Raw genomic sequence first — 12,823 nt, 5'->3', positions numbered from 1 at the left:
CAGAGACAATATGGACTTACTATCTAGGTCAGAAATGACTGTGTACTTGGCAGTGGCGTATTGTGCTATTAGGTAATCAATTTGCTGTGAAAAGAAGAGCAGAATAAAGTTACAGAAACGCAGGACTCTTTTTTTAGTCAGAGATTGTGTTACCCTGTCAGCCTCTCTCTATCTCTCGCGCACACACACACACAAGGACGTTTAATCTATCCATCTATTACATTCTCTACTTAGCCTTGTGTGCACACCTACAGTTAACTGTCATTGAAGCTGCCGTAAAAAGGCTGTACCGTTGGCGTCTCATTGGCAAAGGTCTGCAGGTCCTTCAGGTTGCTGCTAACCAGTCTTTTCATGCCTTCCAGCTGGGAGCTCAGGTTCTGGTTAGCTGCATACGCACACAGTACTCCAGCCCTGCAGACAGACAACAAACACAACCACACAGAACATTAAAAGAGTTATAGGCTATAGACACACTAAGCTAAGAGCGTTTTAAATATTCTAATCCAGATATTTGAAGCTTTATGGCTACATTTATACAAATCAAATTGTATTGGTCACATACACATATTTAGCAGATGTTATTGCGGGTGTAGCGAAATGCTTGAGGCAGACCAATTCTGATATTTTTCCACTAATTGGTCTTTGGAACAATCAGATCAGCTCTTTTGCCAATAATTGGGCAAAATATCAGAATTGGGCTGCCTGTGTAAACACATCCTTATGATTTTATTGAAAGAGAATTCATGTCAATTCACATCTTCTGTCAGTTGTGAATACTACACAGACCTCTAATCAGTTTACAAATACCACAAATAATCACTGGCGTTCAGTTATTATTGGGTGGCAGGGTAGCCTAGTGGTTAGAGCATTGGACTAGTAAACAAAAGGTTGCAAGTTCAAATCCCTGAGCTGACAAGGTACAAAATCTGTTGTTCTGCCCCTGAACCCACTGTTCCTAGGCCGTCATTGAAAATAAGAATTTGTTCTTATCTGACTTGCCTAGTTAAATAAAGGTAAAATAATAATACTTTGAACTAGTCCATTTAGCCAGCCAATGACTGTATGTGTGGCATTCCACTCAAGACCCACACAGCTTCAGAAACACTGTGAGTGCTGCTTTTTCTTGTCATCTCATCGCTTGCAATATTTGTATTATTTGTATGTTGTTGTGTTGTTTGGATTTCAATGTCCATCTCTCCTTGGCCACATAGCCAGAAGTCTGGTTCTTTGACTTGGATTCAGATGACCAGTTAGAACAGTCCAGAGAGGTGAAGTCCCAATGGTCAGGACCGATGCCCTGAGGGTTGAGGAGGACCAGGCAGTGGCTACGACCCCTGTGGAACTAAAGAGCATGGTGGGCGAGCACTAGGGCTGGAGCACTCAAAGCTCCAGCCCTGAGAACACCAGAGGGCCTGTCTATGTCCTCCTTGCCCCTCAGGTGGTTCCATCATGGGTCACCTGATTGAGAAGCAGGGAGGCAGAACCAGAAGGACTCACCCAGCCAGTTCCCTGAGTGATGTTGAGCATCAAATTCCAAGTTTATCAACAAAATATCATCCCATACAATATTTGTGAAGACATATGGTGTCTTTTAGTGAGTCTGGTTGTGTGTATTCTCTTTCATTCTGTAGGTTAGAGAGGTTTGGATGTGAAGTGTTTAGAGTCTCCCATAAGAGAGGACCAGATGGTTCTACCCTCCAAGAGAAAGGGAGGACCATGGGTCACTTGTAAGAGGACCAGGGTGTCCAGCCCTTCTAGTAGCCCAGGCTGTTCCAACCAGAGATATCATCCTGGAAGAAACGGAAGAGTTAGTCTATTTAAAAAAAATCTCTTTTCAATCTTGTGTTGTTTTTTTTATCTTGTGTTTTACATTTTTGTGTCCTAGGGTGACTTGAAAGGCTCTTAAAATCAAATGTATTGTTATGATTATTAGGTCCATTGAGGACAGTGACAGTGCCATCGTCCCAAGGCTCAACTGTAAGAGGACATGGGAATCAGACCTTTGCCCAGGAAGTTCTGAGTCCGAGGGAACCAATCGGAAGAAACAGAGGGTCTGAATAGGGCACTAACTTAACCGATGTGCACCAATCTCAACTGAACTTTCAAGTCAAAGGTCATGTCAGAGGTCAATATCAATAATCTGAGGGCCCATGCCAAACTTCTCAACCTCCTGATGGGGAAGAGGTACTGTCGCTCCTTCCTCACGAACGGTCGCGCGTGTGGAACATTTTAAGTACTTGCAAGATTAGGACACTCTCATCCCGCTCCATGCAGCACCATCGACTTGTTCCGAAATGGACCTGAGGACTAGACCCATTCTGTATAGACCTGGTCAGATCCATACCCAGTTCGATCTGAGTGAGGGAAGCATCAGATTTTCTTTATTAACCAGAGCTGATAAAGTGCAAGAGGGAGAGAGAGGTTCAGGTGCCACTCTAGGAGGCGGGGGAGGGGCCGTAGCCTACTGGGAGTAGTGACATGGGGAGCAGGGAGGGAGAGACGAGGGACAGCAACCAACCAAGCGGACTTGCGCTGTAGTAGACTAATAGCTGCCATAGCTAGATTATTTATCATCAAATATGATTACGTAGTACCTGTCTTGACTGCAGCAAACCAGGAGACGCTAGCTATGATAGCTAACATTAGCTAGCTAGGCTAATTGAGGCTCCAGTGCATTCTCATCCAACGTTTATAAATAACAACTCCATCCAGAATATTAAGTAGCAGCCTACCTGTTGACTCTTGTTCGTGGTAGCCTATCCTTCTCCTTTAACTTTTAATTCAGTCAGTTTAATTTCATCTTCCATTGATTAGATATCTCCTAACTTTTGCCACACAAGGAGGCTCTATGACTGAAGGGGATTACTAATAACACAGTACAGCAGAAATGTCCAGTATTTGCAACACCCTTTTGATTCCATTTGTCACTAATGAACTCTACCTCAACTCTGCCTATTTCTACAGATGGAGAGGACTGTAGTTGCTTTTGCTAGAAGCCAGCCTCGTCGTTTGATGGGGAGACCATGAATGGTTAGGATTTACCTGTTCTGGCCTGTTGTGAGATATTATCTATCCTAACTGCAATTGGTAATAGAACAGTGACTGTGTGTGTATGTGTATGTGTTCACAGAAACATGTATGGAGCCAGCACATAGAGACTTGCAAGATGATGTGATGAAGTCCAGACTGACAGACGGGCTTGATACTGATGTCTCTAAATGGAGGGAGACCTGGCACTCAGCATTAACATTTTACTAGACACAACTTTTACTTGTATTGTATTTTTAATTATTGAATTGAATGGTATTAGTCAATATGTGGAGGGAGAAACCCTGTCTATTCTGCAACAGGATCAGGGAACTCCTGTTGTATACGGGACACCACTCAGGAAGGTATGACCACTCTGACATGATTGCCGATGTAGCCCCATTACGACCAGACAAAATGCAGATAGGCACAGTATCTGTATCAGCTGGGAATGACAATGGAAGGTGAACATTGTTATATTAGCAGAACACTGCTTCTATGGTATTATGTAAAAGGTTATGTAAAAAAAGGTACATGGACCTGTTACTACGTTTGAAATATATCAAAATGCTTAGTTTAGAATATCTACATAAATTCAGCAATTGCATTCTTTTCATATTCCCCAGCAGGCTACTGACCTATTCAAAGCTTCCTCCGGCATCTCACCAAACATCTGCCTGTACTTATTGAACTCAACCTGCAGGAGGTTTGCTTGTTGTGATTGAGTTTGGGGAAACCGCTGTAGGCAAGGTTCTGGCAGATGGGTGTGTCTTGGTGGTGGCAAGGACACACCCAAGAAACGCCCACCACACCCCCAAGCCAACTCACGTTTGGCTTCTGTCATGGCCGCCAGCATTTCTTGAGGAGCAAGCCAAAAAATTAGGCCAAATCAGTGGTGTGCAGTTCCCCTTTAATGGAAGCCTTGTATGATAGCATATAGCATGAATACCAGCAGGTGGCAGTACAAGTGTTCCACAAGCATCATAGGAATAGCGTATAGGGCCTTCAACTGAATACAGTCTAACTGACCAACATGTGACCATCTGACCAACATGCTTATGTTCCCCCTTTCTCTGGGAAAGTTAACTAACTTAATATGAAAAATGATGACTGAAATGGTTGAATGTGATATGCTGTGGCTCACAACTTGTATATCATATATATATGATATATCGTATATCATAGTCAGAGTTGTTGAATAGTAACAGTAGTTTCTAAAATATTCAGAGTTGTTGAATAGTAACACTAGTTTCTAAAATAGAGTTGCTGAATACTAACAGTAGTTTCTAAAATAGTCAGAGTTGTTGAATACTAACACTAGTTTCTAAAATAGAGTTGCTGAATACTAACAGTAGTTTCTAAAATAGTCAGAGTTGCTGAATACTAACACTAGTTTCTAAAATAGTCAGAGTTGCTGAATACTAACACTAGTTTCTAAAATAGTCAGAGTTGCTGAATACTAACACTAGTTTCTAAAATAAATCAAAGTTGCTGAATACCAACAGTAGTTTCTAAAATAGTCAGAGTTGCTGAATACCAACACTAGTTTCTAAAATAAATCAAAGTTGCTGAATACTAACAGTAGTTTCTAAAATAAATCAGAGTTGCTGAATACTAACAGTAGTTTCTAAAATAGAGTTGCTGAATACTAACAGTAGTTTCTAAAATGATCAGAGTTGCTAAATACCAACACTAGTTTCTACAATAGTCAGAGTTGCTGAATACTAACAGTAGTTTCTAAAATAGAGTTGCTGAATACTAACACTAGTTTCTAAAATAAATCAGAGTTGCTGAATACTAACACTAGTTTCTAAAATAGTCAGAGTTGCTGAATACTAACAGTAGTTTCTAAAATAAATCAGATTTGCTGAATACTAACAGTAGTTTCTAAAATAAATCAGAGTTGCTGAATACTAACACCAGTTTCTAAAATGGTCAGAGTTGCTGAATACTAACACTAGTTTCTAAAATGGTCAGAGTTGCTGAATACTAACAGTAGTTTCTAAAATGGTCAGAGTTGCTGAATACTAACAGTAGTTTCTAAAATAGTCAGAGTTGCTGAATACTAACAGTAGTTTCTAAAATAAATCAGAGTTGCTGAATACTAACAGTAGTTTCTAAAATAGTCAGAGTTGCTGAATACTAACAGTAGTTTCTAAAATAGTCAGAGTTGCTGAATACTAACAGTCGTTTCTAAAATAGTCAGAGTTGCTGAATACTAACAGTCGTTTCTAAAATAGTCAGAGTTGCTGAATACTAACAATAGTTTCTAAAATAGTCAGAGTTGCTGAATACTAACAGTCATTTCTAAAATTGTCAGAGTTGCTGAATACTAACACTAGTTTCTAAAATAAATCAGAGTTGCTGAATACTAACAGTAGTTTCTAAAATGGTCAGAGTTGTTGAATACTAACACTAGATTCTAAAATAGTCAGAGTTGCTGAATACTAACAGTAGTTTCTAAAATAGTCAGAGTTGCTGAATACTAACAGTAGTTTCTAAAATAGTCAGAGTTGCTGAATACTAACAGTCGTTTCTAAAATTGTCAGAGTTGCTGAATACTAACAGTCGTTTCTAAAATAGTCAGAGTTGCTGAATACTAACACTAGTTTCTAAAATAGTCAGAGTTGCTGAATACTAACACTAGTTTCTAAAATAAATCAGAGTTGCTGAATACTAACAGTCGTTTCTAAAATAGAGTTGCTGAATACTAACAGTAGTTTCTAAAATAGTCAGAGTTGCTGAATACTAACAGTAGTTTCTAAAATGGTCAGAGTTGCTGAATACTAACAGTAGTTTCTAAAATAGTCAGAGTTGCTGAATACTAACAGTCGTTTCTAAAATTGTCAGAGTTGCTGAATACTAACACTAGTTTCTACAATAGTCAGAGTTGCTGAATACTAACAATAGTTTCTACAATAGTCAGAGTTGCTGAATACTAACAGTAGTTTCTAAAATAAATCAGAGTTGCTGAATACTAACACTAGTTTCTACAATAGTCAGAGTTGCTGAATACTAACAGTAGTTTCTAAAATAGTCAGAGTTGCTGAATACTAACACTAGTTTCTAAAATAAATCAAAGTTGCTGAATACTAACAGTAGTTTCTAAAATGGTCAGAGTTGCTGAATACTAACAGTAGTTTCTAAAATAGTCAGAGTTGCTGAATACTAACAGTAGTTTCTAAAATAGTCAGAGTTGCTGAATACTAACACTAGTTTCTAAAATAAATCAAAGTTGCTGAATACTAACACTAGTTTCTAAAATAGTCAGAGTTGCTGAATACTAACACTAGTTTCTAAAATAGTCAGAGTTGCTAAATACCAACACTAGTTTCTAAAATAGTCAGAGTTGCTGAATACTAACAGTAGTTTCTAAAATAGTCAGAGTTGCTGAATAGTAACACTAGTTTCTACTAACATAGTTTCTAAAATAAATCAGAGTTGCTGAATGTAACACTGATATACTAACACTAGTTTCTAAAATAAATCAGAGTTGCTGAATAGTAACACTAGTTTCTAAAATAGTCAGAGTTGCTGAATAGTAACAGTAGTTTCTAAAATAAATCAGAGTTGCTGAATACTAACAGTAGTTTCTAAAATGGTCAGAGTTGCTGAATACTAACAGTAGTTTCTAAAATGGTCAGAGTTGCTGAATACTAACAGTAGTTTCTAAAATAAATCAGAGTTGCTAGGTACTGTAGTGAGAGGGGGGCTAATAAGTAAAGGACTTGAGAAAAGATAATGGAAGTCTCTCTCTATGCAGGTTGGACTCCATAACCTATGTGCTTTTGGGCAAAATGTTAACATTGTTTTTTTCTTCTTCCAAAAGGCATTCTATTCCCTATATAGCCTAGTGCAAAGTAGAGCATAGGGTGCCATTGCGGATGCATGATCAAAGTGCATTACACAAACAATATTGTACTGTCTCTCATCTGTAGAAATTGCAAAATGTTTTCTAATAAATAGCAAACAGTTAAATAAACAGACATTCTGACACATTTCTATGTGAGTCTGTTTTCCTATGGGTTTTGAATGTTTGATCTATTGAGAAGAATCAGTGCATATTGTAAAATTTGGAGTGTGAGCTTCATGTCTGTGTTAGGACATTGTTAGGACATTGAGATATTTTGAGTTACTCATAGGTGTGTACTGTACAGTGTGTTTGTGTGTGAGTGTTTTGTGTGAGTGTGTGTGTGTGTGTGTGTGTGTGTGTGTGTGTGTGTGTGTGTGTGTGTGAACATTGTGCACTGAACAAAAATATAAACGCAACATGTAAAGTGTTGGTCCCATGTTTCATGAGCTGAAATAAAAGATCCCACACATTTTCCATATGCACAAAAAGCGTATTTCTCTCAAATGTTGTGCACATCCCTGTTAGTGAGCATTTCTCCTTTGCCAAAATAATCCATCCAACAGGAGTGGTATATCAGAAAGCTGATTAAACAGCATGATCATTACACAGGTGCACCTTGTGCTGGGGACAATAAAAGGCCAGTTTTGTCACAAAACACAATTCCACAGATGTCTCAAGTTTTGAGGGAGCGCGCAACTGGCATGCTGACTGCAGGGATGTCCACCAGAGCTGTTGAAAGATAATTGATTGTTAATTTCTCTACCATAAGCCGCCTCCAAAGTCATGTTATAGAATTTGGCAGCACGTCCAAGTGACTATTGGCTAACGTAGGTTGTATGGACATTATGCTAATGTACTAGGGCAAGGCAGTAGGCATGGAGGCATGCGGATCAACGGAGAATCAAAATGGCTACCAGATGACAAAAGCCTCTTGTGCAACTCTCTCTCGTTCCTTCCCTCATTCTCTCACTGTAATTTCCCCTCTCACGTTATTTTCTCTCTCTTTCCGTCTGTCTCCCCAATTCATTCTAACCCTCTCGCTCTCTTTCTCTCTCCAGCTCTCTGTCAGCGTTGTCCAGTAAGGTCAGCGGAATCTCTACCGATGAACAAAGGGGCTTTGAAGATGGCAGCAAGTGAATTCCCAACTCCTTGTGAGTGAGTGTGGAAGAGAATGGACCCTGATCTAGTGCCTAGATTATACTCTGAAACTGTAGCTCTCACCAGAGCAGGGAAACTGACAATAGACTACAGAGTGTGCTACCCCCATTCAACGAGTAAACAAAACAAATATTTCAGTCGGAATGAGAAAAACGGAAACTCGAGATAGTTAGCTATATGCTAACTAAAAATATGCTGTGTGAAATGAATGCCTACAAGAGGAACAAAGTCAATGAGACATGAAAATATGACCACAGGAAACAAGTTATGATAACTGTGAAAACAAACAGTGTTAGCCTATAGAAATTAATATAGGCCAGTACTCTGAGCAGTGTAGCATTACACGGTCTAGTGGCTCTATGGCTTTGCATGGCCTAACAATGGCCTGTATTCAGCTGTGTTGTGCTAGGACAGGACAGTGCTTTCTCAGTCCTCTCTTTATCTCTCTCCAGTCTCTAGAGACCCCATTCCCTATTCTCTGTGAATGACAGGGGTGGTCAAAACTCAGGATATGAAGCCCTATCCTCCAGTTAATTGATCCAAACAAGATACTGACGAATAGCTGATCAACTGAATCAGGTGTAATAAAATGCAGCACGGAGTAAGATCTAGCACGGCGTAAGATCTAGCACGGAGTAAGAAGCAGCATGCAGTAAGATCTAGCACAGAGTAAGATCTAGCACGGAGTAAGAAGCAGCATGCAGTAAGATGTAGCACGGAGTAAGAAGCAGCACGGAGTAAGATGTAGCACGGAGTAAGATGCAGCACGGAATAAGTTGCAGCACGGAGTAAGATGCAGCACGGAGTAAGATGTAGCACGGAGTAAGAAGCAGCACGGAGTAAGATGTAGCACGGAGTAAGATGTAGCACGGAGTAAGATGCAGCACGGAGTAAGATGCAGCACGGAGTAAGATGTAGCACAGAGTAAGATGCAGCACGGAGTAAGATGCAGCACGGCGTAAGATGTAGCACGGAGTAAGATGCAGCACGGAGTAAGATGCAGCACGGAATAAAATGTAGCACGGAGTAAGATGTAGCACGGAGTAAGATGCAGCACGGAATAAAATGTAGCACGGAGTAAGATGTAGCACGGAGTAAGAAGCAGCACGGAGTAAGATGTAGCACGGAGTAAGATGTAGCACGGCGTAAGATGTAGCACGGAGTAAGATGCAGCACGTAGTAAGATGCAGCACGAAGTAAGATGTAGCACGGAGTAAGATGTAGCACGGAGTAAGGTGTAGCACGGAGTAAGGTGTAGCATGGAGTAAGACGCAGCACGGAGAAAGTTGTAGCACAGAGTAAGATGTAGCCTTTTCATATTGTGCTCACAGATTAGAGTACCCACTAATTATAGGCCATAAAATAACAGCTGTGTAACGCAATTACAAGTTAGATTGAAATCAATAGGTCTTGGTTTTGTTGCGGATGTGATGTCTGGTATTTTGAAGCCGGATCACATGTATAATAAATAGCCAATAAAGTATTCTTCTTCTTTAATGTCACATTTACTGATATGACCTTTAGTCGAAAGGGTCAAACAAACAGCAAAACAGTGTAGCACCATGCTTTGTGTGAATGCTGAACAATTCCATGAGTGTTTGGTCTAAAATGATGTGTAATATGAATGGATACTACTGGTTTAGAGAGACACACAACCTGCCCTACATACCACAGAACTGGGCTGAGCACTTAGGCTAAGGAAAGGAAGTGACTGCTATCATCTTTCAAAATGATTTAATCTTTAATATCATTATCCATTTTGTTTTCATTAAAATACACTTTACTGTATGAAGGACCTGTATAAAGTGGTGCTATACTTCATGAGCTAGTAAACTATCTACTAGGCAAGAGGTTTTATGATTAATGGAGATGAATAAAATTACATCGTGAATGGCACAGTATGTCATTATTATCACTACAGACAGCTATATATAAAGGCAACAAGCACACCAACACTACAAATTATATCAGGGGCCGGCAACAGGCGGCTCGCGGACTATAACAGTCCCGCAAGTGACTTTTCTGGGCCCCTCAATGTTTTTTGCAACAAAAAAAAACAATTTTGATCACCATGAATTCAGTTAAAAATGTGTTAATTCAGGAAATCTGTTCCCAAGTATTTCCACAAATGAAAAAAAGAGATATGTGATCATGTCCCAATGTAATCAAGCTCTTTTTGGGCTTAGTTGTGGTCAATTTGTAGTGTACACCCACCCGTACATGTTACGGCTCTCGGCGAAAGGAGTGGACCAAAGTGTTCATGATTATTTTTTATTTTTTTTTAAACACTCAAACAAAATAACCAAAGTGAAAACGAAAGCGCACAGTTCTGTCAGGTACAGACACTAAACAGAAAACAAGATCCCACAAAACCCAATCAGAGACAGATAGACAGCTGCCTCTGATTGGGAACCACACACACACACACGGCCAAAAAACAAAGAAATAGAAAACATAGACTTTCCCACCCGAGTCACACCCTGACCTAACCACACATAGAGAATAATGAGGATCTCTAAGGTCCGGTGCGTGACAGAACATCCGTTACGATATAAATCGGTCCGTAGCTGTATCTAGTTGCCTACCCCTGAATTATATCAACTATTTTCATTTACAAAACATTTATTCTTTACTTTTGAGCACATTACTTTGGAATTCCATTTTCGAAAATAACAAAAGGTCACACTCAAAACCTGAGCGCAGCTCAGCAACATCTCCTATAAAGAATTAATCAGCTAGTGAATACATCATTCAGTGTTATGGTAGCTAAAAAGCTTTCACACTGCAACATGCAATTTAGCCTCCTAGTGTCGTGTCATGTAAGGGCACATTGTCAGTTCAGAGCACCTAACATAAAGTAAAGTACACAGTAACATAGGTGTGTGTGTGTGTGTGTGCAGTGCACCTACAGGAGGCATCACATTCCTTACCCTACAAGGACCCTGGGTAGTCATACTGTATAATGGAAGACAATGGGTGTTTCAGGCCTTGATATATAGTCTTAGACTGCAAGACTGACACCAATGTTAGCATCCATGACTCCATACCAAGTATCCTTGGTGGTTGGTTGCTCAAGGTTGTATAAGAGTTGAATCAACTCCTGTCCTAATTACGAATCCACTATTGCATATTGGTACCATCATAATGCATAATACTGTCTTACTAATTAATACTGTCTTACTATCATAGTGAAAAGGGGCTTTAGTGTGGACATGGGGTGACCAGACTATTTACTTAGTCCTTATTAGGTTATTATCCCCAGCTTAACAAAGCTAATTTTGTGCAGACATACAATAGCAGCTGCTGGTTTAGCTTGGTCATGTGTCTTCTCTATCGGTAAGTCTAATGGCAAAAGTAAAGTAAAGACTTCTTGAAACAATGGTGTTAACACCGCCGACACCACATTTTACAATAGGGTTAACACTACCAATACCACATGTTACAATGGGGCTACTTAACACAACTGAAACCACACGTTACAATAAGGTTAACACTGCTGACACCACATGTTACAATAGGGTTAACATACATGTTACAATGGTGTTACTTAACACTACCAACAGCACATGTTAAATTAGGGTTGCACATCTATCACTCCAGTGTTAATGCTAAATTGTAATTATTTCGTCCCCATGGCCTATTTATTTCCTGCCTCCCCACTCTTCTACATTTGCACACACTGTACATAGATTTTTCTATTGTGTTATTGACCGTACGTTTGTTTATGTGTAACTCAGTGTTGTTGTTTTTTTAACTCTACCTACACCACATGTTACAATGGGATTAACACTACTGACACCGCATGGTATAATGGGGTTAACACTGCCGACACCACATCTTTACAATGACGTTAACACGAATGACACCACGTTACAATGGCGTTAACACTACTGACACCACATGTTACAATGGGGTTACATAATACTACTGACAACATACCTTACAATAAGGTTAACACTACTGACACCACATGTTACAATGGGAGTAACACTACTGACACCACATGTTACAATGGGGTTATTCAACACCACACGTTACAATAAGGTTAACATTACTAACACAACATGTTACAATGGGGTTAACACTAGAGGTCTACCGATTAATCGGAATGGCCGATTAATTAAGGCCGATTTCAAGTTTTCATAACAATCGGAAATCTGTATTTTTGAGCGCCAATTTTTATTTATTTTTTACACCATTATTTAGCTAGGCAAGTCAGTTAAGAACACATACTTATTTTCAATGACGGCCTAGGAACGTTCTGCCTTCAGGGGCAGAACGACAGAGTTTAACCTTGTCAGCTCGGGGGATTCAATCTTGCAACCTTACAGTTAACTAGTCCAACACTCTAACCACCTGATTACATTGCACTCCATGAGGAGCCTGTCTGTTACGCGAATGCAGTAAGCCAAGGTAAGTTGCTAGCTAGCATTAAACTTATCTTATAAAAAACAATCAATCAACGACTGTCGTTGCTCCAATGTGTACTTAACCATAAACATCAATGCCTTTCTTAAAATCAATACACAAGTATATAATTTTAAACCTGCATATTTAGCTAAAATAAATCCAGGTTAGCAGGCAATATTAACCAGGTGAAATTGTGTCACTTCTCTTGCGTTCATTGCACACAGAGTCAGGGTATATGCAACAGTTTGGGCCGCCTAATTTGCCAGAATTTTACGTAATTATGACATAACATTGAAGGTTGTATGTAACAGGAATATTTAGACTTATGGATGCCACCCGTTAGATAAAATACGGAACGGTTCCCTATTTCACTGA

The 12,823-nt window shown here is 39.5% G+C and overlaps 1 protein-coding gene across 8 annotated transcripts in view; it reads right to left on the bottom strand.

The window, feature by feature from the left end:
* The window catches only part of LOC139366372 (prominin-1-A-like), a 113,922-nt gene that overhangs the window by 36,038 nt on the left and 65,061 nt on the right, over positions 1 to 12,823 (bottom strand). For all 8 annotated transcript variants that reach the window (XR_011626756.1, XR_011626755.1, XR_011626753.1 and 5 more), the window contains 2 exons: positions 291 to 411; positions 21 to 84 (listed from right to left, as the gene is read on the bottom strand). Coding sequence is in view for 3 of the 8 variants with exons in the window: in XM_071103790.1 (XP_070959891.1) it covers positions 21 to 84; positions 291 to 411 (185 nt within the window). In the remaining 5 variants the exon portion in view is untranslated. The remainder of the gene's footprint in view (positions 1 to 20; positions 85 to 290; positions 412 to 12,823) is intronic.

Source organism: Oncorhynchus clarkii, chromosome 14, assembly GCF_045791955.1.
Source record: "Oncorhynchus clarkii lewisi isolate Uvic-CL-2024 chromosome 14, UVic_Ocla_1.0, whole genome shotgun sequence".
In the NCBI taxonomy this organism is placed as follows: domain Eukaryota; kingdom Metazoa; phylum Chordata; class Actinopteri; order Salmoniformes; family Salmonidae; genus Oncorhynchus; species Oncorhynchus clarkii.
Note: the sequence above shows the minus strand (reverse complement) of the source record. Positions and strands in the feature narration are given on the sequence as shown.